The sequence below is a fragment of the Miniopterus natalensis genome, chromosome 18 (genome assembly GCF_054644295.1).
Source record: "Miniopterus natalensis isolate mMinNat1 chromosome 18, mMinNat1.hap1, whole genome shotgun sequence".
NCBI classification, from domain to species: Eukaryota; Metazoa; Chordata; class Mammalia; order Chiroptera; family Miniopteridae; genus Miniopterus; species Miniopterus natalensis.
Genome location: NC_142098.1, coordinates 12,735,513 through 12,761,831, shown reverse-complemented (window position 1 = coordinate 12,761,831; position 26,319 = coordinate 12,735,513). Strand labels below are relative to the sequence as shown.

The following is a 26,319-nucleotide window of genomic DNA, read 5'->3' as shown; positions in this document are numbered from 1 at the left end:
TCTGCCACACGTGGGGTGGGACTGTTCAGTTCCCTGTCCCCACCCCTCCTACCAGTCTCGATGTGGCTGTTGCTTCATATCCTTAGTTGTAGGACTTCTGTTTCAGTGAGATTTCAGGCTGTCTGAATGATGGTGGTTCCATAGTTGTAATTTTGATGCGGGAGGAGGTGAGTACTGTGTTTACCTAGGCCACCATCTTGACTGGAAATCTTTTGTGATTTTTGCAGAGTATAGGAAAGAGCAAGGTGATAGAAAAAGGGCCACTGATGGGGTGTCTGCTGAGTGAGGAGCAGTGGCCACTCTTAGAATGTTGGTTTGACCAACATGTTTGGAGCCCTTGCTCAGTGCCAGCCTGTGCTGAAATGAACACTGCACACTCAGGATCCCTGCTCCAGGGAGCTTGTGTTCTGGGTGGGGAGGCAGATATGTCTAAGGTAACTGGGGACGTGGTATTGGGACAGACGATGCCAGGCCCATTCTCAGCAAGTCTCTGCACAGGTGCAGGCATCAGTGGTGAGAGGAGCCTGTTGGAGGGTGCGCCTGGGATCATCACCCAGAGCAGAGCCAGAGCCACGCTCCCCATTACCTGTATCATATGCCAGCTCTCTGTCAGAAATATCCAGTGCATGGTTTACAAAATAATGTTAGTGCACTAACCTCAGGTTTTTGCTTAATGAAGTTGTGTCTGTTCACTGTTACAGACCTGCTAAGAAGTGGGACACGGCAGCTGTTCAGTACTTTCAGAACATCCTAAAAGGTAAGGCAGATATGTGATCACTGCAGCTGGCTTTGAACTGACACCCAGTGTGGCTTAACCTTTGCTTGGGAAGAGGGCTTGAGATGTGCATGCTTAGTTATTTGACCCTCCTCATATGGGTTCATAAGTTACCTGGAGCTTCTTCCACCCCAATGTTAAGTGACTCTGCAGCCCTGGAATTTTGGGGGTGGATGTGGGCATTGGTAATGACAGGTGAGGTTAGGAAGGGGTTGTTTGGGTAAGGGACCCTTGCACAATACAGTGCCTGCTTCTTAGTTTGTGTAGAAGCTGAAGCCCTGCAGGGTAAATTTAAATGCATTTCACCAAGCCAACAACTGATGAAAAGCCTAAGTTACTGTGTAATCATCATTGCTAATCTAAGATGTAGAGAATGTCTCAGAGCACCTAGGTAGTATGTTCTCTTTATATTGTTTACTGTAGCATAGAGTCTCATTTGTGGTATCTGTCTTTACCCTGGGGTCATTTTGAGGGGGAGTGGGTGTGAAATGCCTGCAGTGCTGCCTGTACCTGCTGGGGTCCTAGTTCCTCTCTCCTGCTCCCCTACTGTCCGGTAAAGGAACAGTCAGATGCTTTGGGAAATGGGAGGTTGAGGTGGGTGTTGCTGGGCTTGGAGTTTTGGTCCTTCTGAGCCCATTGGGGAATGCTGGGAGACAGAAGTTTGGAAGAGGCAGAGTGCTTAGATTTGAATACTGCCCTGGTACCTCTGTGGAGCCTTCTCTCAGCCTGGTCTCTTCACCTGTACAGTGACCCTCAAAGGTCATGGTAAGTGTGAAATGAAAACTTGACATAGTGTCTGATAGTCATGCATGCATGGAGCTGCTGTTTGGACTAGTAAGTCTCTGAGAGTAGTTAAGAGCTCTGCTCCGTGGGCACTTAGAACGTGGACTCAGATGAAAGACTGACTGGAAATGATTTGTGAGTCACTGTGCTCAAGGAGGTGTTCATAGGGTGGCAGGAGGAGGATGCTGTGGTTGGGGACAGGGATACAAGGCGGACTCCATGCCGGGGACAGCCTTCACCTTGACTTGCCCACCCCCAGAGCCCTCCTGCATTAAGGCCCGCCTGCAGGAGGAAGCCATTGGACATGGTGGTGCTGGGTAATGGGAGGTGGTTAGCAGAGATTAGTAGGTGGGAAATAGTCAAGTTATTTCAAGTATACTTTTAATTTTTTATTTTTTTAAAATATATCTTTATTGATTTCAGAGAGAGGAAAGGAGAGGGAGAGAGAGAGATGGAAACATCAAAGATGAGAGAGTCATTGATCGAGCCCCCAACCCGGGCATGTGCCCTGACCGGGAATCGAACCCCGATTACCTGGATCCTAGGTCGACACTCAACCGCTGAGCCACGTCTGGCCGGGCTCAAGTATACTTTTAAAATCAGCTAATTTATGCTTTCATTTATGCCCTTTAGCAACTACTCAGGTGGAAGCCAAATTATGTGCTGTGGAAGAAGATACTTTTGAGGTTTACCTTTATGTAACTATAAAAAATGAAAAAGTAAGTGAAATAATTGGATTTTGAAAATATTTTACCATTATTTAAAATTTTTATTTTAATAAAACAATAAACAAGCAAAACAGTGTTATTCACACAACATAGAACTTTTCTTAATCTTTCTAGTCAGGCTTAGATCAGAAGTTAGCAGGATGGTGTTTTCCTCTTTTAATTACTTTAGTATTTTATTTAGACAGCATTTTATTTTGTAATGGGTAAGAAATTATTTCTACAGTGATGAGTATGAAATGTTATTTTCTTATAAGAGGACATAAGTTTTATAAATACATACATTTGGTATGGTTCACTCCTTCCCCCCCACACACCATAATTTTCTCATCGTGTATAATACGTGATCATTGTAAAGAATTCAGATAACATAAGTAGAAAGAAAGTAGGCATCACATGTGAGCCTCCCCTGTAGTTATAAGTTCTTATTATTTGTATGGTCACCTTTATGAAGAGCGGTAAAGGGTGTAGCTGTGCACCTTGTGTGGAGGTAGATGGAGGTGCTGATATAGGCTGCTTGGGGCCCACAGAGGTCATCTAAACCACGGATTTATTTAAAAATTTTATTTTGAAATAATTTTACAATTATAGACAAGATGTAAAAATTGTGCAGAGCTTTGTATATGCTTTACGTGGGTTCCCCTGATGTTAAGCATACAAACCAGTGGTGCAGTGATTAAAACCAGAAAATTAACACTATTTTTAGAAAACCTACAGGCCTTATTTGAATTTTGCCAGTTTTTCCACTAATTTCCTTTCTCTGTCACTAGGATCTGATTAAGGATCCCACGTTGCACCTGATTGTTGTGTCTTTCTAGTCTCCTCAGTATGTTGAAACAGTTTTCAGCCGTTCCTCATCTTTTAGGACCATGACACTTAGGAGGAGTACTGGCTAGTTATTTTGTAGAATGTCACTCAATTTGGGTTTGTTTGGTGTTTTCTCATTAGATTGAGTTCCTAAATTTTTAGCAAGACTGCTGCAGAAGTGATACTGTATCCTTCTGAGTGCATGATAGGAGAAGGTTCATGATGTTGCTGTCTTATCACTAGTCATGCTAACCTTGATCAGCTGGATTAGGTGGTATCTGCTCAGTTTTTCTTCTAAAGTTAGTTACTATTTTTTTCTTCTTGAAACGATTGAGCATCTTGTGGGGGATACTTTGAGACTGTGCAAATGTCCAACAATGATTCTTGCCTGCAAGGCTGACTTCCTGGTATTTGCCCGTTTCTGTCATGCCGTCTGCGTTTTTGATTGGCGTTCTATAAGGAAGAACTACTCATCCTCTTGTTTATTGATTGATTCAGTAGTTGATCTTAGTATAGACTCCTGGATATTTATTTTACTCTGGGCAATATAATCCATTACTATCATTTGCTCAAATTATCACAGATTTGTCCATTAGGAACTTTTTCAAAGTGGCGTATGTTCCCCCTCGTTGTTGAAAACTCCCTACTTTCTGTACTACAAGATCCTCCTAGCTAATTTGGTCATTTTCCAGTTCCAGGCCTAGAATCAACCACTGCTCCAAGAAGTTCCTTTTATTGACAAATGGTATTTAGATATCAGGATCAGGGCACTAGGTGTGCTTATTGCTACTGCAGTGTCATTGATTATAGGGCCACTTAGCAGGCAGTTAGGAAATACATGTCTGTATGCTAACCAGTGCACGTATATATATATATATATATATATATATATATATATATATATATATATACATCTACATTTGTTTCTAGATCTCTCTACCGGTATGTATGTTAAGAGCTCTGGTACCTCTAATTTCAATCCCCTGTACTCATTCTTTTAAAAAAATATTTTAAAATTGATTTTTAGAGAGAGGAAGGGAGAGAGAGAGAAACATCCATCATTTGCCTCCTGCATGTACCCCAACTGGGGATGGAACCTGCAACCTGGGCATGTGCCCTGGCCAGGAACTGAACCTGCCGCCCTTTGGTTCATGGGACGATGCTCCAACCAACTGAGCCAAACTGACCAGGGCCTCTTTCCTCATTCTTAACATCTGTCGCTTAGTATTCACGTAAGGTAATTTCAGAATTGCTGACCCACGTGCCTATGAAAAATAAATTTGTCTTTAGCCTTACAGAATGCAGCCAAAACACTGTTTTTCAAAGTAACTTCGTTCTTTTTCACCCTAACCTCTTCAGTGCAATTATGTTATTAATAAAATTAATTTGTACAAAAAAAATCCAATCGTTTTGGGTTCCCCAACATCCTTTTTGATTTTACCTATGTCTTTTCATTACTTACTTTACTATCTGGTAAAATTGCCAACATGTTGGCTAAGGGACCAGTCTTGTAAACACGTCTTTTTTGTTTTGTTGTTAATCCTCACCTGAGGATATTTTTACCAATAATTTTTCAGAGAAAGTGGAAGGGAGGGGAAGAGACAGAGAGAAAAACAGATGTGAGAGAGAGACATCAATTGGTTGCCTCTCTCACATGCCCTGACCAGGGCTGGGGATCGAACCTGCAACCAAAGTACATGCTCTTGACCGGAATTGAACCTGCTACCCTTCTGTCCATGGGCCAACGCTCTAACCACTGAGCCAAAGTGGTCAGGGCTGTAAATACATCTTTTAAACAAGTTCTCTACTAACCTGCTTTCAGGAGCAGGTTTCTTTTTTTCTCCATATGTGGTTGTATGTGGATAACTTGCTCTAACTTCAAGGTGATGAAGTACTGAAGGCATGCTCAGCAGAGAACTTACTGTGGGTGCATGAAGTCATGGTTGCCAGAAAAAGAAAAAGGGGGCCAACAAGCCTCTTCCATCTCCAACTGAGGTACAGGGATGTGTCTTACAGTGTTCTCTTGTTTTGCCTGGCTTCTTCCACTCGACAGAGTTATTTTAAGATACATTCATGCCATTCGTCTTATTTGTCTTTCTACTGTCTGGATCTACTACAGTGTGTTTATCTGTTCACTTGTTGATGGACATTTGAGTTGTGGCCAGGTTGGTTAATTATAACTGAAACTGCCATGAGCATTCATGGATGAGACCTGTGGGCCTATGCTTTAATTTCTCTGGGGTAAATACCTAGGAGTCCAATTTCTGGATAGTATTGTAGGTATTAAGAGACTACTAAATTGTTTCCCTAAGTGGCTGACCATTTTAAACCTCATCAGCAGTTTATGTGAGTTCCACTTTCTCCACATTTTTAATATTTGTGTGGTCATTCTTATAGATGAGTTAGTGGTATCTCTTGGTGGTTTAAATTTGCATTTCCCTGGTGATAAGTGATGCTAAGCATTTTTTTATGTACCTGTTGGCCATCTGTATGTCTCCTGTGGGAAAACGTCTTCAGATCTTCTGCCCATTACTTATTTGATTTTTTTTTTTTTTTTTTTTTGCTATTTAGTTATATGAGTTCTTTATATGTTTTGGATATTAGCCCCTTATGAGAGAGATGATTTGCAGATATGTTCTCCCATTCAGTAGGTTGCCTTTTCATTTTGTTGATGGTTTCCTTTGTTGTGCAGAAGCTTCTTAGTCCCACTTGTTTATTTTTGCTTTTGCTTTCTTTGTTTTTGGTGTCAAAAAAGTTACCAAGGTTTAGGTCAAAGAGCTTACCACCTGGTTTCAGGTTTTATATTGACATCCTTAAACCATTTTGAGTTAATTTTTGTGTATGGCGTAAGATAGTGGTCCAGTTTCATTCTTTTGCATATGGCTCTTCAGTTTTCCCAACACCATTTCCTGGAAAGACTTGCCTTTCTCTATTGTATATTCTTGGCTCCTTTGTCATAAATTAACTGACTATATGTGTGGGTTTACTTCTGGGCTCTCTATTTTGTTTCACTGATCTATGTGTCTGTTTTTATGCCAGTACCATGTTGTTTAAAAAAAAATTGTTTTACAGTTTACATTGAGTATTATTTTATGTTACTTACAGGTGTACGTACAGCACAGCGGTCAGACAGTTATACACTTCACAAAGTGCTTCTCCAAGCTGCTTTGATTACTATCATTCACCCATTTTTTTATGAGTTTTGTTTTCTTTTTATTGAGTTTTGAGAGTTCTTTATATATTCTGGATGCACGTCCATCTGGATACATTACTTAGAAATATATATTTTAAAATTTTATTTTATTGATTTTGGGGAGAAAGAAAGGGAAACTGGAGAGAGAAACATCGTGTGAGAGGAAAACATCAAACGGCTGCCTCTTGCATACCCCTCCCCCCAACCCCCAGGGATCGAGCCAGTAACTCAGGCATGTGTCCTGACTGGAAATCAAACTGGTAACCTTTGGGTGCATGGAACAATACCCAGCTAACTGAGCCACACCAGCCAGGGTTAGAAATATTTTCTTCCTATCTTTGGATTGTTGTAAACAGTATCTTTTGAAGAGCAGAAATTTAAAATTTTGATAAGGTCTGATTTATCAGTTTTTCCTTTTATGATTTATGTTTTGTCTCTCCCCTCCCCATCTTTATGTTGCAGAGTCATGTTAGCTCTCCAGTGCTTTTAAGAAGATTTTTTTTATATTTCATACTCATTTTTATTGTTTTTCTTATCAGAAAGTGTATCTAGTTCATCATTACCAGTGCAGCAATCAAGAGATCAATTTCTATCAAATTATGTTCTATAAAATAAGTTTTCTGAAGATTGAAATTTGCCATTAAATTTGGAATATTTTCTGAATAGTCATTTGGCAGTATTTGTCCTATTATTCATGAAATGTTTAAAATTATACAGGTTTGTGTTAATGATGATCTGGTTGCAAAGAACTTCGCTTGTTATGTATCACCCATGGAGAATAAAAACCTTGATTCTTTAGAGAAACCAAGATTGAGTATAAAGTCAGCATCCTTTTCCAATAAACTCAATCCGGCACTTACTCTTTGGCCAATGTTTTTGCAAGGAAAAGAGCCTCAAGGAATGGAAGGTGAGTAGCTTTTCTCCAATATATGTTTCCTTTAAACTGTCTTATTTATAGGAATTGTGGTGTTTAGATATAAGTTGTTGTATAGACATTTCCTCATATACAGTGACTTGAACTCTGAATTTAATATTTTAATTTTAATCCTAGTGAGTTTGTTAGACGTTTGTGATCCTAAAGCTGCTACAGTATGTTTTTATGAGAACAGCAAAAACTATTCTCATTTTCTTACTAACATGGAGTTATGTTTTCAGAAGCCCATGTGTTCATAATTCAGAAAACAAGGTTTTGTTTGTTGACAGTTTTAGATACTTAAACAAAGAGCTAGTTATTAGCATGAAAATATGAGGAGAGTCAGTCATGGGCAGTGGAAACAACTTCACATTCCTCTCTACATTGAGTTTTCTTTAGTTCTTCACATTGCTCCCTGCTGAGGAGCAATGTCACCTATAACCTTACAGTAAAAGCGAGATCAGAAGTTTATTGGAGAATTCGCATTTGTATTTTGGGTTTTATTTCATGCTTTAATCCAGAAATATATTTTTTCTGTTAGAGTCACATGGTTTAACTTTTCTGGCACAGTCTCTCCAGAATTCACGGCCCAAGCGTGTTGTGACTGACCCAGGGCCAGCGGCCACGATCCTGGGTAAGTTTTATTTGCTTCATTTCATAAAAGAACATTCTTAATGATCTAAAGATTATAAGGGTTGTTTAGAAGAGCTATGGTGAATCTCTTTTTTCTTATTTTAATGGAACTAATTTATGATGTCTTGTTGACAAAGATAATTTGTCTTTCAGTCCACACATACAGTATTTGACTGTAATGCAAGGAACATAGCAGGCACTTGTTCATGTAGGACTCATTTATTCCAGCCCAGATAAAGACCAGTGATGATTATTTATCCTCAGCGTATACATACATATTGATGATTGATTTTTTTAAAATGTGTTTCTTGATTTCAGAGAGGGAAAGAGAGAGAGAGAAACATGGATGTGACAGTGGAACATCAGTCAGCTGTCTCCTGCACACCCCGTACTGGGGATCAAGCCAGCAACCCGGGCATGTGTCCTGACCAGGAATTGAACTGGCAACCTCCTGGTGCATGGGACAATGCTCAACCAACTGAGGCACACCAGTTGGGCTATGATTGATTTTTATTTTAAACAATAGGATACATATAAATAGGAAAGAGACCTTTATGAGCACAGAAATACTCAGTCTTTAATTTCATATCTCCAGGATATTAAATGAATTGAAATTGTTGGACAAGGGTGAAATCTGCTGGCATCTTCAATGCTTGGCTCACCCTCTGTGGTAATTCCTGCATGATTTTGCTACTGCATTGGGTGTATATATACCTATGGGTGTAATATTTCATATATATCCATAGTAAACCTCAACTAAATCAAAGCTTTAGTCAGCTAAAATAGTACCTATACTTAAAATTATTTTTAGTTAGTTTGGGTATGTAGTTCATCATAGAAAAATACAAATAATCAAATTTTCAAACACCTGTCATTTTAAATACCTGCTTATTAAAGTTTTAGAGTCTCCCCCACCCCAAAGTTTTCCAGATGTGAGAGTGTGTATACAATTTTCATTTTACAGAAATGGGATCCTGCTATACATACCTCTGTGTAGTGTTTTTTACTTAATCGATGGCTGAACTTCTTTCTAGGTCAAATGTGTCCAGTATAACATGAGTTTAAAGGTATGGTCTCTGATGTGAGACTGTCAAGATGTCAGTCCCACTGCGTCCTCTGTGACATGGGGAGGCATGGGAGGCATTATTCCTGTTGCATTGAATTGGTTAGGTGGGCCATCCATGTACAGAGTTCTCGTGGCACAGAGCCTGTTGCCCTGCCCCATATTCTCATCTGCCTCCTGTAGGGGTCCTAGATGAGAATTCCTGCTAAAAGGAGCCTTTGGTGGGAATGTATTATTTCCATTTGTGTTTCTTTTATTTTCATTGGAGCAAGACAAATACCAGGCATTTACATTCTGTTTAATCATTGCACAGCTTTCCATTGTGTGAATGTGTCATTGTTATTTTACGTAGCCCCAGACTGCTGGACAGTCACTGTTTCCTACTGTCCTCTATTAGTCAGTGTTGGAGTCAACTGTGCGGATCTTTGAAAAGGGAAAGTTGCTGGTAAACAAAACAAAGTTAATGTGAAATTTACTGGACTGTCGTAAAAAACAAAATTATTGAATGTTACTTATCCAAGCAAAAATTTCTTTTTCCTTGTAATCATTGTGAGAAGCAATTTCAACTATATTTTAATTAATTTTTGGTACTTCTCTTTGAAGTTGCCTTATTTTATTTTTATTTTTTTAAATATATCTTTATTGACTTCAGGGAGAGGAAAGAAGAGGGAGAGAGAGATAGAAACATCAGTGATGAGAGAGTCATTGATCGGCTGCAGCCCACAACCTGGGCATGTGCCCTGACCGGGAATCGAACCCTGATCGCCTGGATCCTAGGTCAACGCTTAACCACTGAGCCACGCCCGGCCGGGTGTGCCTTATATTTTTAATTGAAGTTGAATACTTTTAAAAAAATACATCTTTATTGATTTCAGAGAGAGGAAGGGAGAGGAAGAGAGAGATAGAAACATCAATGATGAGAGAGTCGTCATTGATTGGCTGCCTCCTGCACGCTCCTGACTGGGGATTGAGCTTGCAACCCAGGTATGTGCCCTGACCAGGAATCGAACCGCAATCTCCTGGATCCTAGGTCGATGCTCAACTGCTGAGCTCTGACTGGCTGGGCAAAATTTAATACTTTGTAATAATTTTATTTATTTTTTAATATATCTTTATTGATTTCAGAGAGAGGAAAGGAGAGGGAGAGAGAGATACAGAAACATCAATGGTGAGAGAGTCATTGATTGGCTGCAGCCAGCAACCCGGGCATGTGCCCTGACCGGGAATCGAACCCCGATTGCCTGGATCCTAGGTCAACGCTCAACTGCTGAGCCACGTCCGGCTGGGCAAAGTTTAATGCTTTTTAATACTTGGTTAAACAATCAAATAATACAGAACGGCTATAATAAAAAGTAATTTTCTCTTGTCCAGTCTCTTCTCACCCCAGGCTGTTTTCTTAGCCATTTATTTTGGCAGTTGTCCCCCAAATCTTAAAATAATTTTGATTAGTCTACTCTTTCTGGACTTGTCAATTCTAGACATGGTCTTGCTTCTGTGACAGATGAGCTTTCATTCCCCTAATCCACAAATATTTAGTCATCAGAATGTCATGAAGTGCCTACTGTGTAGCAGGCGCTATTTCACGGATCATCAGGGAAAGAAACAAAGTCTCCGCTTTTACGGAGTTTACATCCATTTTTTTAATAAAATTGTAAATTTTAGAATAATTACAAACTTACAGAAGAGTTGGAGAGCATTACAAAGAACTTTCTTCCTAAACCATTTGAGAATAAGTTACTGAACTGGATGCCCCAGCTCTCCCCAATACTTGAGAATATTTTTCCTAGAAATAGAATACTTTAAAAAATATTCACAGTACCTTCACCAAAATCAGAAAATTAACGTTAATACATTCTGATCACCTAACCCTCATACACCATTCAGGTGTTGCCAATTGTCCCAACAATTCCTTTATGGCAAACATGCAGCTCAGCATCACTTGTTGCGTTTAGTGGTCACATCTCTCTAGACTCGTCAGCCTGGAATAGTTCACTTTGACTCTTTTGAAAATTGTAGACCAGTGATTTGATAGAATGTCTTTCAATTTTAACAGATGTTTTTGTCATAAGACCCATTTTATGCATCTTTGGCAGGAATGCCTCAAAAGGGGTGCTGTGTTCTCATTCCATTTCATCAGGTGACACAAAATTTCGATTTGTCCTGTTACTGGTGGAATTTGATTACTTTGTTAATGTCATGTCTGCCAGCCTTCTCCACTGGAAATTACTTTCACCCTTGTAAATATGTTGTAGGCTGCTATTGTGAAACTTAAGCATCTCATTCCTTATTATTCACTCATTAATCCATAATAGTGTGAATTCCTGTTTGCAACCCTGAAGTCAACCATTTCTCTAAGTTGCCCTGGCTCCTTTTAATGGATAACAGGATTTTGAAGCCAAGATCTAGAAGCAAGGTGTGTTCTTTGCTTTTGGGGTATTGCTGTTCTCACGCTCTTCTAGCGAACAGAGCTATTGACGTGTGTACACGTGTATGCATACATTTAGATCTGTATCTGTTTTACATCTACCTGTAATCTATGTCTTGAAAACCAGGAGTTCACACCAATCCTTCCCATTGTGATCTTGCTGCTGGATTTATTCTAATTTTCTACCTTTCCAAATTTGTAACACTCTCCTGTGACTGTGAGAATCCTACCTCCTGTTATCCTTACTGTAGTTACTTACTGGGTCAGTCTTCCTATATAAGTAACCCCTTTTTAAAAAAATTGATTTTAGAGAGAGAGAGGGGGGCAGGGGGAGAGAGAGGAAGGGAGGGGCATCGACTTCTTGTTCCACTTATTTATGCAGTCATTGGTTGCTGCTGCTTGTATGTGCCCTCTGCAGAGATTGAACCCACAGCCTTGGGATGATGCTCTAACCAACTGAGCTACCTGGCCAGGGCCAGGTAACCAATCTCTGATTTTGTAAGTAACCAGTCTTCTATCGTCATGACCTTCCCCCACTCTACTCCCATCACTCACCCAATTCAGGCTGATACCATCCTCCCACCCCCACTCACCTACACAGGACCTTGTTGCTGCTTTCTTCATTTCACTTAGGCTTAGATTTACCCCCACTTGGATTCTGTATTTTTATATTGGGTTGTCCTCCACTCTCACCCTCACAAATGCTCCCTCCTCACTCTACTTGGCTCTAACACTGCTCTAAGCTGCTCCCTCCTTCACCCCAGTGGGTGCTCACCTCACTTTGCTTGGGTCTGATATCCTGCTGTCAGTCGCCATGGGTCTCCTTCACCAGTGAAAATAAGATACTCTTTTTCTCTGCCCCTCCTTACAGTTTTAGCACTGAATTGTGGATAAGGGGGAAGAGCTTCTAATATCTGGGATAACTCGCACTTGCTAAGGGTGTATAAATTTCTTTTTATACATTGTTGGATTTAATTTGCTAATATTTTGTTGAGTATTTTTACATCTGTGTTCATGAGGAATATTGGCTTCTAGATTCCTTTTCTTGTAATGTTTTTCTCTTGTTTTTGGTATTAGAATTATGCTGGCCTCATAAAATGAGTTAGGAAGTATTTCTTCTGTCTTCTGGAAGATACTGTAGAGAATTTGTGTACTTTCTTCCTTAAACGTTTGGTAGAATTCACCAGCAGGCTTGGTGCTTTCAGTTTTGTAAGGTTGTTAATTATTGATTCAGTTTCTTTAATAGATACAGGCCTGCCTATTCAGCTTGTTTCCTTTTGTGTGAGTTTTGGCAGATTGTTTCTTTCAAGGAATTCGTTCACTTCATGTAGGTTAGCAGATTTGTGGGCATAGAGTTTTCCATAGTATTCCGTTATTATCCTTTTAATGTTCATGGGGTCTGTAGTGATGACTCGTCTTCCATTTTTGATACTAATAATTTGTGTCATCTCTTTTTCTTAGATAGCCTAGCTAAAGGTTTATTGATTTTATTGATCTTTTCAAAGAACCATGCTATTGACTGAATTGCATGCCCCTAAATTTCATATGTTGAAACCCTAACCTCCTGTGTGATTGTATTTGGAGATAGAGTCTTTTAGGTGTAATGAGGTTAAATGAGGTCATAAGGATTGGGCTCTAATCTAATAAGATGTTCCCCTTGCAAGAAAAGGAAGAGATACCAGAGCTGTCTCTTTGCCATATGAGGATACGTGAGAAGGTGACCATCTGCAAGCCAGGAAGATAGCTCTCACCAGGAACCAATTAAGCTGGCACTTTGGTCTTGGATTTTCCACCCTCTCGAACTGTGAGAAAATTAATTTCTGTTGTTTAAGCCACTAGTTTATTCTATTTTGCTATAGCAACCTGAGCAGACTAATACAAACCAGCTTTTGGTTTTATTGATTTTTTGAAATTAAATTCCTGTTTTCAATTTCATTTACTTTGCTGTAATTTATTTTCTTCTACTAACTTTAGGTTTAATTCGCTTTTTCTTTTTTTTTGTAGTTTCCTAAGGTGGAAGCTTTATATTTTAGAGAGAGGGGAAGGGAGAAACAGAAAGGGAGAGAGAAACATCAATTGGTTGCCTCCTATATGCACCCCAACCAGGGATCGAACCTGCAACCTAGATATGTGCCTTAACCAGGAATTGAACCTGCAGCCTCTTTGGTACATAGACGATGCTCCAGCCAACTGAGCCACCCAGCCAGGGCAGAAGCTTGTATTAGTGATTTTTGTTCTTTTCTGATAAGCACATTTAATGGTACAAATTGTCCTCTAAAGCACTGCTTTCTCTCCATTCCACACATTTTGATAAGTTGTATTTTTATTTTCACTTAATTAAAAATAATTTAAAATTTCTCTTGAGATTCTTGATCCAAGTATTATTTATAATAAGTGTGTCATTTAACCTTCAAGTAATTTGAGATTTTTCCAGCTATCATTTTTTTACTGAGTTAGTTTAATTCCATTGTGGTCTGAGAGTGTATACGTTGAGTAATTTGTTTTTGTTTTTTTAATCCTCACCTGAGGATATGTTGAGAGAGAGAGAGAGACAGAGAAATCGATGTGAGAGAGAAACGTTGATTGGTTGTCTCCCATACTCACCCTGACTGGAAATTGAACCCGAAACTTAGGTACGTGCTCTTACTGGGAATCGAGCCCACAACCTTTTGGTGTATGGGATGATGCTCCAACCAACTGAGCCATCCAGCCAGGGCTGTTATTTTAAATTTGTTGTAGTTTGTGGCGCAGAATGTGGTCTATCTTGGTGTAAGTTCCATTTCAGCTTGAGAAAGGGGTATTCTGCTCTTCGATGAAGCAGTCTATAGATATCAGTTATATCCAGTTGATTGATGGTGCTGGTGAATTCAGCTATATCCTTACTAATTTCCTGCTTGCTGGCTGTTCATTAACAAATTTTGTCACTTTTCAAAAGTCAGATTTAGTCCTGGAGGATAAAGTATTTGAAAGAGTCTTCTTCAGAAATTTGCCACCTCCTGGCTGTTCAGATTCAGCCTGTTTTCTAATACCTTTTATATTCATTATGCCATTAAGAAGTGAGATGCACAGTTATGAGCCCAGACCATTGCTGAAACTGAGTTATAACTGGTATTCCAGTGATTGCTATATAACAAATACTTTATAGTGTTTAGTGGTGTAAAACAACCATTTGGTAATGCTCCTGGATTTTGAGGTTGGGAGTTCAGTGTGGGCACAGCAGGAAGGCTTTATCTCTGTCCCACAGTGTGTGGGGCCTCAGCTGGGAAGACTTAAAGGCTGGTGGTTACTAAATGGTTGGATTCAGTCCTATGTCTGGCAGTTGATGCTGGCTTTTGGCTGGGACTTCAACTTGGGCTCTCATATGAAATACCTATAGTGGCCTTTTCATGTGATTGCTTGGACTTCCTCATAACATGGTGGCTGGGTTTCAGAAGTAAGCATCCAGAAGAGCAAGTCACAGTACATCACATTTTTGTGATCTACCTTTAGAAGTCACATAACACCACTTCCATGTTGTTTACAAGCCCACCCAGGCTCATGGGAAAGGGATATAGAGCCCTTCTCTCAATGGGAGAAGTGTCAGAGTCACATTGCAAGAAGAGCATGTGTGTTGGGAGACATGTCTTGGCCCTCTTTGGAAAGTAGAGTATTCCAAGTTACGACAATAAATTATGCTTAATTCTTAGTAAGCCAGTAAAGGATTTTTTTAAAGCACTTTATAATAATAAGGATTGAAACAAGATTTTAAAATTTAATTCCCTCAAGTAAGATTTAATATAAAACCCTATTCCATAATACTTTTATGTATTAAGATTTTATGATTATATTTTTATTTATCCTTTTTGTTGTATTTCCTATTTATTAATAACACCTTTTATCACTTTTTATTTTTCAGATAAAACTATGAAATGTAAAGTGGATTCCTTGAGTGGTTCACCTAAAAAAATATCTGAAAAGAAACAACAGTGCATCTCTTTAAAAGATGTAAATAAGGTGGTATTTATAAATGTTTATTAAATTTCATATAATGTTACTTTTTGAATATTCTCCTTTAAAATCTAGGAGCCAAAAACATGTTTTCTGTTAAGAAAAAAACCTTTGACTATGATAGTTCCATTCATGAAAAAATAATAGTTTTCATGTTTGCTGTATTTCAAAAGAACAAGAACTCTAGCTCTCCCCTTGTTCTTGGATTAGTGGCCTCTCTACAAAATCGCGTATTTTTCCTCATTTTAACAAGGGTGTGAAAATCTGGGATTATGGGGTACTATCATAGTTAAGTTCAAAATTAACCTGTCCTTCCAGTCCCTTTGACAAGACAGGTGAAAGTTATTGCAGGACATTTTAAATACTGAAATGCTAGCTCCCTTCTATGTGGACACTTCAGTCTAGTGGTTATAGCAATGACATAATCAGTTCTTTGTCTTTCCATATCTGTGTTGCCTGAAAATTATCTGGGATGGTTGTTTATGAGCCCAATTCCTATAGAATTTTCAGTGCATGGTGTAATGCTCAACCAACTGAGCCACACTGGCCAGAGCCCTATGGAATTTTGATTAATCAAGAATATATATTTTGCTAGCATACATATTCTTTCTGAAAAAAAAAAAAAATGTTTTTCAACAGTGTGTTGAATCTTCAGTGTACTGGCCAACGAAAAGAGGTATAACGATATATGCTGATCCAGATACACCAGCAGCCAGGTAGGATTTGAAAACTCAGTGTAATTGACTAGAGACTTAAGTATAATATTGTCTTATATATAGTGTATAAGATTGGTGATAGGAAAGTATTCAATTTCGAAAAAAGACTGGCCCCAGAAATTTTGGTTAAACATATATTAATTTAAAAGAAAAATGTGATAACTGGTTAGCAGCACAGCTGACTAAAAACTGGTAGTGTCTCTAGAGTCTCCTGTTACCTTTTCAGATAAAGTTTGTTTCGATAAGGCAGGTCCAACGAAGCTGCCTTGATATAAAGTGGGGGTGGGATTGTCATTTTGTTGGCCCTGCCAAAGCCTCAACAAAGAGAAGCAGTTTCAGCCATCACATTAGGGGTGAGTTAATGTTTGACCAAATATAGCAGGCTAATGTTTAAGTTGATAATTTTGTATGGCCCTCGAATGATGTTATAAATATCCAAATGGCCCTTGGCAGAAGAAAGGTTCCCCATCCCTGATGTAAAGGATGGACAAAAGTGGGCCAGGTGGTAATATTGGTAAATGGAAAGCAAAGGATGGTTTGTTATCTTCATGAAGATGAGTATCAAAGACTTTTGACTGTAACCCTGTCCTCATTAACATATTTGTCAGTTATGATAATGAAGTCATAGAAAGGATGTACTATTATACCACCTCATGGATAGTGGAAGATCTTAAAATAGTTACTTCCATTTCTCTCCGCCTGGACTTTATGCTAGTGTTGTTACATACTTTATACATTTGTTATAAACACTAGACTCTATAGTCATTTAAAGTTACTTAAAGTATTTAAAGGTTATCTTTTAGAGAGATTTAAGTAAATAATAAAGTAATCTTAAATATTTACCTAAGTAGTTACCATTAATGCTTTTCACTGTTTGTGTAGATCCAGGTTTCTGTCTACCTGAAGGACTTTCTTTACTATTTCTTGTATTGTAGGTCTGCTGGTGATGAAATTTTTAAACTTTTGTATGTCTGAAAGATTACTTTAGCTTCTTTTTTGAAAAAATATTTTTGCTAGATATACAATTCTAGGTTGACAGTCCTTTATCCCCTATATTTTAAAGCTGTTGCCCACATTCTGCTTCCTTGCATTGTTCCCAATGCAAAATATATTGTCATCTTTTTCCTCTGACTGCTTTTAAGATTTTCTCATTATCACTGGTTTGAGCAATTTAATTATTACATACCTTGGTGTCATTTCTCTCATGTTTTTTGTGCTTGAGTTCCTTTATTTGTAGGTTTCTGTCTTACATCAAATTTGGGGAGTATTCAGCAGCTATTCTACAAATATTTTTTCTGCACACATCCCTTTCTCGTTTTTTGACTGATGAGACAAATGTCAGAGCTTTTGATATTGTCCAAAAGGTCCCCGACGCTCTGTTCATTTGTTCAACCTTTTTTGTTATTGTTGCTGTTCTTCACGTTAATAGTTCTACTTACCCGTTTCTAACTTAATTGACTTTCTTGGTCATCTTCATTCTGTTGGGCCTATCCAGTGAAATTTTTATTCTATGTATTTTTTTTAGTCCTAAAATTTTCATTTTTTTAATAGTTTGTATTTGTTTGCTGAGAACTTTATTGTTCCATTCAAGAGTGCTAACCTTTGCTTTTCTGACGGAACATGGTTGTAATCCCCACTTGACAGTTCCCACTTCCGAGTCATCTTGAGGTTGGCACCTGTTCATTATCTTTTCCCTTGACAACCGACCTGATTTTCCTGAGTAATTTTTTATTATATTCTGGAATTTTCAGTCTTGTCATGTGAGGCTCTGGTTTCTGTTAAAATAATCTGTAGAATATTAATTTTGTTGTTTTTCTTGTTCATTTGTTTTAGCAGGAGGTCACCAGCTCCCGTAGGTTCAGACCTCAGTTCTGTCTTGCTTTCTGTGGGTGGTGATTGCAATGTTAGCTCAGTCTCTCCCAAGTCTTTGGTCTGTTCTGAATATGTTCAACTTGGGGTGAGCTTGGGATGTGTTTTGGATCATAAACAATAATAGGGGATCCCCCCTCCTCTCTGGCTCTGTCTTTTTCCAGGATTTTTCTCACATTCACCATTTTCTTACTGTCCCTTCTCCCTGTTCCTCTGGCCAGGGAGATGATATCTCTTGGAGAAACTACTACGTGGTTCTGTGTGATTGGGGCTGCTTATTGAGCAAAACTGCAATAGAAATGAGAGAAAAAAAGATGGAGCCTATACTCACACAGTCTTCAGACCATGGGGGTCCGTGTATCCCAGTTCCTCTAGAGGGAGGCAGAGATCTTTCAGGGTTTTAGGTGACTGCACTGCTGTCGTCATTGCATCATGCAGCTTTATGATCAGAGCTAGTTTGGGGCAGGACCAGGAGAGAAAAAGAGGAAAAGTAGTCGTGATTCCCCACACTCTGCTTGAAGGCTCCTCTTCCTGGCTCTCTGGCTTGAAATAGAGGGTTTCTCTGGGATCTTTATGTCTGTATCCTCTACACCATCCCAAGTCTTGCCCATCTTCAGTTCGGCGCCAAGCTATATTGGAAGGTAAAAACCTAGGACACTCTTCACAATTCTGGTTGTTTGTCACATTTTGACTTCTTGTCCCTGTAGTTTTGTACTTTATCCAGAGTTCCTAGTGGCAGTGAGTAGGAGAGAGGGGCTGTGGTGGGCCTACTCCCTTTTGGCAAACCCAACACTGTCAAAATGGTCTTTATACACCAAAGTAGATCAGCTTCAGTTCCCATATAAACTTTCCTACGTAGATCAACTTGTTCCTCAGTGGTACTTTTAAAAATTTCTCCCAGGAGCCTGGCCAGGTGTGGCTCAGCGGTTGAGCGTCGACCTAGGATCCAGGCGATCGGGGTTTGATTCCTGGTCAGGGCACATGCCTGGGTTGCGGACTAGGCAGCTGATCAATGACTCTCTCATCATTGATGTTTCTATCTCTTGCTCTCCCTTCCTCTCTCTGAAATCAAAGATATACTAAAAATAAATAAATAAAAAATTGCTCCCAGGAAATAAAGATATTTTCAGGATTGGGGTAAATGGGCCTAGAAATTCTTTCTGTCTGTCTGTCTGTCTGTCTGTCTGTCTGTCTGTCTGTCTATCTATCTATCTATCTATCTATCTATTTATTTATTTATTTATTTATTTATTTCTAGTGCTTTATGTCACAAGTCTAATGAGAAACCACTTAGGCTGGCTGAGAAGAAAGAATGCAATGAGAAGAATGGCTGTGTAAAGTATGAATTATTTTCTTGGCCTAATTGTAAGCGGGAAAGATTTACATATGATTTTATTGTAAATTTCAGACCCACATTCCCATTGAAAGATATACATACGCTGGCTTCTGTAAGCTTTGAAGTTAGTTTTCTCTTTTCCATTTACATAGGGTAGATTTCTCTGTTTAAAGTTCTCTTCTACTGTAAACAGACATTTTCTGCCTCCCCTTCCTGATTCTCTCAGTGAAGTGAACAGTTTCACAGAAGAAATAAGATATAATTGATCTTTGGGGGCTCCTGATTTTATATGAGTTGGTGTTTGCTTTCTTTCTAGTTTTGTGATGTTAATTAAATAGGTTTATCACCTGCTCAAATAATTATTTGCAGTGTGGAACTTGGGGATATTTTTTTTTGGTTCTGCCAGATTCACAAAGTATTCACTAACAAGTCATAAGTTGCTAACATAGAGGAATAACTTCATTTTATTCTTGTTTAACCCATAAATATTTTCATACCTACTTTTAAGATTTCTTACTATAGCAGCATAAAAACACTTACAGCCCTGGCCAGTATGGGTCAGTTGCTTGGAGCATTGTCCTGTACACCAAAAGGTCGTGGTTTCAATTCCCGGTCAGTGCATATTCCCAGGTTGCAGGTTCGATCCTCGGTTGGGGTGTGTGCAGGAGGTGACTGATTGATGTTTCTCTCTCTCTCTCCCCTCTCCCTTCTCTCTCTTTAAAATCAATGGGGGAAAATAAAATAAAAACACTTTTGCATTTCAAGTACCGTGGCTGCTCTGAAGCTACCAGAGTGACAGAGTTTAAGATAGTTCAGAAATGGTCATGCTGTTCACTAATTAGCTTACTGGGGAGAGGGTGTTGACCGTGCAGTTTTTCAGGCTCTCCAGCTTCCCAGAGGCCACACTGTGGCCCTGTAATGTCATCTCATCCAGCAGGAGCTCCTCATAGTGTTGCAAGGCCAGGAGCTTTGAAGGCTGCCATGGAACCCACAGATCTGGGGTGGCACCTAAATTGACATCCTCCTCCCAGGGCATCCCTCCACCCTAACACCTGAAAGCTGTGGTGCTACTGTGATTCTTTTCCTTTGAACAAAAGACTTTGCATTATCTATGTAACTCCTTTCTTTTATTCCATTAAAGTATTACATAGTAAGTTAACCCTGAGATGACCTATTGCCTTACATTTTGTATTAGACGGTTATGTCTTATCTCCTATTTAGCTGAATGCCCTTTACTTTGAACCCACTGATTATACTACCTCAGTCCACTGTGGGTCCCAGGGAGGTTGGAAATGTTGAAGATTAAACAGCAAAGAAGGAAGGAGACAGTGGGTGTTTTAGAAACTGTGATCACCTGCTGACCATGCAGTCTTTCTCCTTGTCCAGAGCACATGGTCCTGGGATAGGCAGTTCTGTGTCCACAGCCTGAGGCCAAGGGGTGGGTGGGGGAAGCATGGGACTGGCATGACCACAGTGGCCTTTACATCACAGTGAACAGGCAAAACAGAACAAGCAGGAATTTCATAGCTGCACCTTGGGGTATATAGTTCGCTTCACCTCTGTCAAGGAAGAATTAAAATAATAACTTAAAGAAATAGACACTCTTTTTTCCCCTTCAAATTGTCCTTTTAACTATTTTACAGATTATTGCAGTTCTTAAACCCAGATCCTTTGAGAGCTGATGGAATCTCTGATCTGCAGCAGGTATTACAACTCTAAAAAAAAGTAAAAAAAGAAAGACAACTGTTTACTTTTTAAATCCCTCTCCTTCCTCTAAACTTCAGTTGGAGACTTTACCTGAAGACATCCTTTTGGAAATTGTCTAGCGAATTAGTGCTTTAGAGAAATTGCTCTTTTCGGGAGCAGGGGTAATAGAAGATCTTGTTTCATTTTGGTAGTTTTGGTGGTTTTTAATAGACATATACCTTTGTTTTTACACTGAAACCAAACTCTCGTCTTTTTGTTTCCAGAGAGTTCTCGATACTCTGTGCTAACACTGCAGGACAGAGTTGTCTAACGTGTGTTTTCTCTAGTTGCAGAAGTTGCAGTCGGGCACGCAGCAGCCCTCGGCAGTGCTTGGGAGCAAGATCGAACCTTGCTTGTCCATTGACATGGCGCCGCTTTCGGCAGAGCTGAAAAAGGTAAAAGTGCTCCCAAAACCAGACTCGAGGAGGAGTACTGACCGGCCTGTATGTAGAAGGATTTCTAATAAACGCTTCTACTGAAGTTGCATTTGTACACTTTCTTTGCTTTTGAAATTCTCTGAAGCTTTTGTTACTAATTTCTTATTCTTTTTAAAATATATATATCTAGTGATTTCAGAGAGGAAGGGGGGGAGAGGGAGAGAGAGAGAGAGAGAGAGAGAGAAACATCAATGATGAGAGTCATTGATCGGCTGCCTCCTGCACGCCCCCTACCGGTGATTGAGCCCACAACCGGAGCATGTGCCCTGACCAGCAATCGAAATTGCGATCTCCTGGATCCTTAGGTTGATGCTTGACCACTGAGCCACACCCGCCAGGCTGATTTATTCTTAAGTCCAGGTTAACTTCCTACACGTGCCTTATTCTTTCACTGTGGAACTGTAAGTGCTTTTCTGAAATGAGTTTCAAATGTGCCTGTGGAAAGGGGCTTGGAAGAAGCAAGTCACCAGGCTGGTTATGATAGACTTCTTAGCATTCTCGTCAAAATTGCTTCATAGACCACAGTTGTACTTAGTAAATTGATCATGCATGTTTATCTATTTCCATTTCCTTCTTGGTAAAAAAAATGCTTGAGGATATATTTTTTAAAAAGATAAAACCCCCAGGGTGAATACAATGAGAGCGAAGTCTTTAGTGGACAGGAGCTTTCCACAGGCTTTGGGCTCTGGAAGATGGGCAGCAGAGTGTGTGACTGACATGCGTGAGGATGGAGTGAAGTGGGTGGGGGGTCAGGTACTTCCGCGCCCTGTTCCTGAACATCCGCAGCCAGTTTCGCAGGAAGGAGATTGGAGGCTCTTTTTGGAGAAAGCGCATGGTCCTAGAGAATGACCTTTAGATGATGCTATTTGGGATTCTCCCAGTGAAAATGTCTGCTTGCTGCCCTGCCTCCTGCCACTGTGTGACTGTCACGTGGTGCTGAGCTTTGCCCTGCCTGCAGGTCTCCTCTTCAGTTTTTAGTATCCTCAGTGTGAACAGAACATGAGGGGTGGTTAGGTGTTTGAGAAAAGCCCTCAAACACCTAACCCAAGGGAAAAAAGACCAAAACAAACAAGTAAAACAGTGTAGGGAGAAGGAAGCATTAGAAAACATACACCCTCAGAGATAATATATATTGTATGTATTTGACAATAACGGCACTGTAGAAAAGGAACAGAGAATGAAAAATAGGTTCTTGGGAATTCATAATGTTACAGAAATAAAAATCAATAGTTGATTTGAAAGACAAAATAGAAGCTAACTATCAGAAAGTAGAACAAAAGAGATGAAAATAGGAAGGACAAGAGATATCAATTTGAGATCCAATATCTGAAATGGAATTTCTAGAAAGAGGAAGGAAAAGGGTAGAAAATTCTAAGAGAAACACATGAACGATTTCTAGACTCAGTGGCTATGACTCCCAGTTGAGGGAGTTGACCTACCCAAGACCCAGCACAACTGAGAAACAAGATAGTAGACGTGGTGAAGCATTTAAACGAGGGATTTGGAGACCACAGAAGGTTCCAGAGAGAAGAAACTGGTCCCACACACAGGATCAGGAATCAAAATGGCTTCAGACTCACAGTAACACCAGAGGAGCACTGACTCCAAAATCCTAATAAACTCTTTCTAACCTAGAGGTCTGTACTTAAACTATCAGCAGACTGTGAGGAGAGAAGATACTTTCAGACACACAAAATCGCAAATCTTCCTCTGCACCCTTTGTCAGAAAGCTGAAATATGTTCTCCACCAACACGAGGAAGAAGACAGCATGTGTTGTAGACAAAAGGGTGGCGGTGCTGGGAGGTCCTGGGGTGACAGCTATCTTCCAGGTGCAGAGTGCAGTTGGTCCTGATTGCAGTGGGGTCCAGGGCGTGGGAGGAGGACTTCATGGAGATCGTGGGACTGATGGGTCAGCCTTTTGGAAAATATTGTCACTGTGATACAATTGAGAGAATTCGGAACATTTGGGAGGTGTTAGTGACAGTAACATAGAAAAGAAGCAAATAAAGGCGTGTTTTTAAAAAGATTTACAAGTGGAGTTGATGCACCAGCAGGTTTGGAGGAGGAGGAGGAGGAGCCACGTCCTTCATCTGGTGAGTTTTAAGCACCTGGTTGGTCAGTGGACTACCTGTTGGATCTAATTTGGAGCTTAGAAAAGCAAGAATCTTCTAGCAGGACTTGGCACTAGAAAAGATTCAGTGGGGCTTGCAAAGTAGGTCTTGGCAAGTGCCAGACTGAACAATGTATACATGTTGGGGTAAATGAGCAGTGAGATGGGGTCTATTAGTTTTCTTTATTGTGGTTTTTGGTTGTTGTTTTGTAGGCTCTTCAAAGAAACCAGTTTCTGGGACCTAGCCACACTGAGTCTTACTCTTGGCCTCCCATAGCCCGTGGCTGTGACGTGGTTGTCATTTCCCAGTGTGGAAATGACCCTTTGTTGTACCTTCCACCAGTGCTTACAATTTTGCAGACGGGGGGCTGCTACAAGTCATTGCCAAGTAGAAACGGAGTAAGTTGAAGATGGATGAAATACTTATTTTAAAATTTACACCTGACTTTAGTAAAATTTAGGTTACCTTACTCATTTGGTGTTCAACAAACTGGCAGGACAGAAACTGTCCTGTGAGGAACTTTTCTGACCACAGTCATTGCTTCTCTCACACTGTTCTCCCCATTGACCCCCAGTTGTGGGCCACCTGCTGAGTCAAGAGAGTCTGGCTTTTAGAGACATATATGTAGTTTATAAAAAGTATTTTACTGATTTATCTAGTTGTCATGGGAACCCTGTGAGATGGTCAGGCCATGTATTCTTTTCACCATATTATAGATGAGAAAATTAAATGCATGGAAAGTTGCAGGTATAAATCCTTAACACTGACAAGTGTGACAAGAAGTGACATTAGAGTGTAGGTTGTCTGTCATCTTGTCTCATGTTCTTTCAAATATTTTCACAGCACCACCTACACAGTTTTATAAACCTACTTAATTTTCCCCATGTGCCAGAACTTGAAAATAGCTGAGAAAGATGATGGAAAGGAGAGAAGTGGGGTATGAGGATCAAATGATGGTGGGGTGGTGACATTGGTTTTGCTGGGTGTGGCTGCTATTGAACTGACACAAATAAGGCCTTGTGTCAGATCCTATCCCAGAGGACACACTACAGATAGTTCCTCTCATTATAAGGTGAAAAAAAGCAGTGCAAAAAGACACTTAGAATTGCATTTCAGAAAAGATACTAGTTTATTTTTCTAATTATGCTAGGTTCAATGATTTTCCTTTGGCAGTCTGCACTGGCCTAGTTATTATGTATTGATTTAATAAAAATAAATGCATGCATTTCTATCCCTCAGTTAGTACCTGACCCTGCTGATGAGATGCAGCTTGTGTGGAGATAGAACCCTGGCTGGGCCAGGAAGGGAGGTCCAGGTCTTGTCTCTTGTGTCCACTCTGCTTTCTCTACATCTCTGTGGTCAGCCTGCTTTTAGGCTTCAGACCTGGAAGGTGGCACTCACCTGGGTCTGTGTAAAGCAGAGGTGGGGAACCATTTCTCTGCCAAGGGCCATTTGGATATTTATAACATCATTCGAGGGCCATACAAAATTATCAACTTAAAAATTAGCTATGAAAAAAGCTCCTAGACTTATTGAATTTCGAATCCTGCCTGCGGTTGCCTTGACAGGGCCAGACCAAATGATTTTGGCCAGTGGGTTCAATATTCCCCACCCATGGTGTACACGAAATCGGAGACTCATTCTTGTCCTCAGTTAATTGAGGGCAGGTGTGCAGGAAGTTGTTTGGCAGGCTGTGCACCTTCAGGAGTTACCTGTGGGATAGTGGAGCTCAGGGTTCAGGTGGTGCTATAAGAAACTCAGTCTCCTAAGTTAACCTTTTTTTTCCTTTCCAATATGTCTTTATTGATTTCAGAGAGGAAGGGAGAGGGGGAGAGAGAGAAACATCAATGATGAGAGACTCATTGATTGGTTGCCTCCTGCATGCCCCCTGCTGGGGATGGAGCCTGCAACCGGGGCTTATGCCCTCACCGGGAATCGAACCGTGATCCCTGGTTCATAGGTTGATGCTTAACTGCTGAGCCATGCCGGCCAGGCAGAAGTTAACCATTTTTAAGGCGCCTTTCAGGAAGCAGTTCACCCTTGAGGTTAGGAGCAGGAGCTCTAAAGCCAGACTTTGGCTTCAAATCCTATTGCTGCCATATATTAGCTGTGTGACCCTGGGCAACTGACTTCACCTTTCTGTGCCTCAGAAATTATAGGTCCTATCCTGTATGAGTATATTAAGGACTAAATGAATTAATAGTTGTGAAGTGCTTGGCTTAAGCCCTAGGAAAATCTGAGCCAATGTGTCTAAATCCTTTTTGATGAAGTTATATTTTAACTTTACTGACCTATGTGATGATAAAAATTTATCTAGTACTTACTCTGAGCAAAGAGATGTTCTGCATGCTTCACAGATACTGTGTTTGATTCCTAACTTTTGTCTAAAATTGAATTTGTTTGTCTTTGCAGCCACTGGCAGTTATCGTGTGTCCTGGGTGGAAAAAGGCCCAATTTATTTTTGAATTATTGGGAGACTATAGTGTGTCCTCCAGGCCTCTTCATCCTATGTTATTAACAATTGGACTCCACAAAGATGAAGCCAAAAATATGAAGCTTCCACGGGGGTGTAAGCATCCTTCCAAGCTATTTGGTTCTCCCTGCAGAACACAGTGGAACCCTGCCCAGGCAGGCCTGGGAGCTACATACGTCACGGGACTGTGTAGATGCCACTGATGGTCACTAGTTCAGACTGACCCTGACAGTTACCAATGGGTATAGATGATGGAGGTTTGATCTTGGCTTACCTCTATAAGAAAAAGAGAAAACTACGTGATTTTTATTCATTTATCAACTATC

General features: G+C 40.0%; 1 protein-coding gene across 1 annotated transcript in view; it reads left to right on the top strand.

Annotated features, from left to right (window-relative positions):
• TDRD12 (tudor domain containing 12) overlaps nucleotides 1-26,319 on the top strand; it is a 63,060-nt gene that overhangs the window by 12,843 nt on the left and 23,898 nt on the right. The window contains exons 5-14 of the mRNA XM_087827491.1: nucleotides 702-757; nucleotides 2,192-2,277; nucleotides 7,001-7,190; nucleotides 15,213-15,310; nucleotides 15,944-16,020; nucleotides 19,148-19,228; nucleotides 20,869-20,929; nucleotides 21,259-21,366; nucleotides 23,733-23,918; nucleotides 25,933-26,089. Coding sequence (XP_087683617.1) covers nucleotides 702-757; nucleotides 2,192-2,277; nucleotides 7,001-7,190; nucleotides 15,213-15,310; nucleotides 15,944-16,020; nucleotides 19,148-19,228; nucleotides 20,869-20,929; nucleotides 21,259-21,366; nucleotides 23,733-23,918; nucleotides 25,933-26,089 — 1,100 coding nt within the window. The remainder of the gene's footprint in view (nucleotides 1-701; nucleotides 758-2,191; nucleotides 2,278-7,000; nucleotides 7,191-15,212; nucleotides 15,311-15,943; nucleotides 16,021-19,147; nucleotides 19,229-20,868; nucleotides 20,930-21,258; nucleotides 21,367-23,732; nucleotides 23,919-25,932; nucleotides 26,090-26,319) is intronic.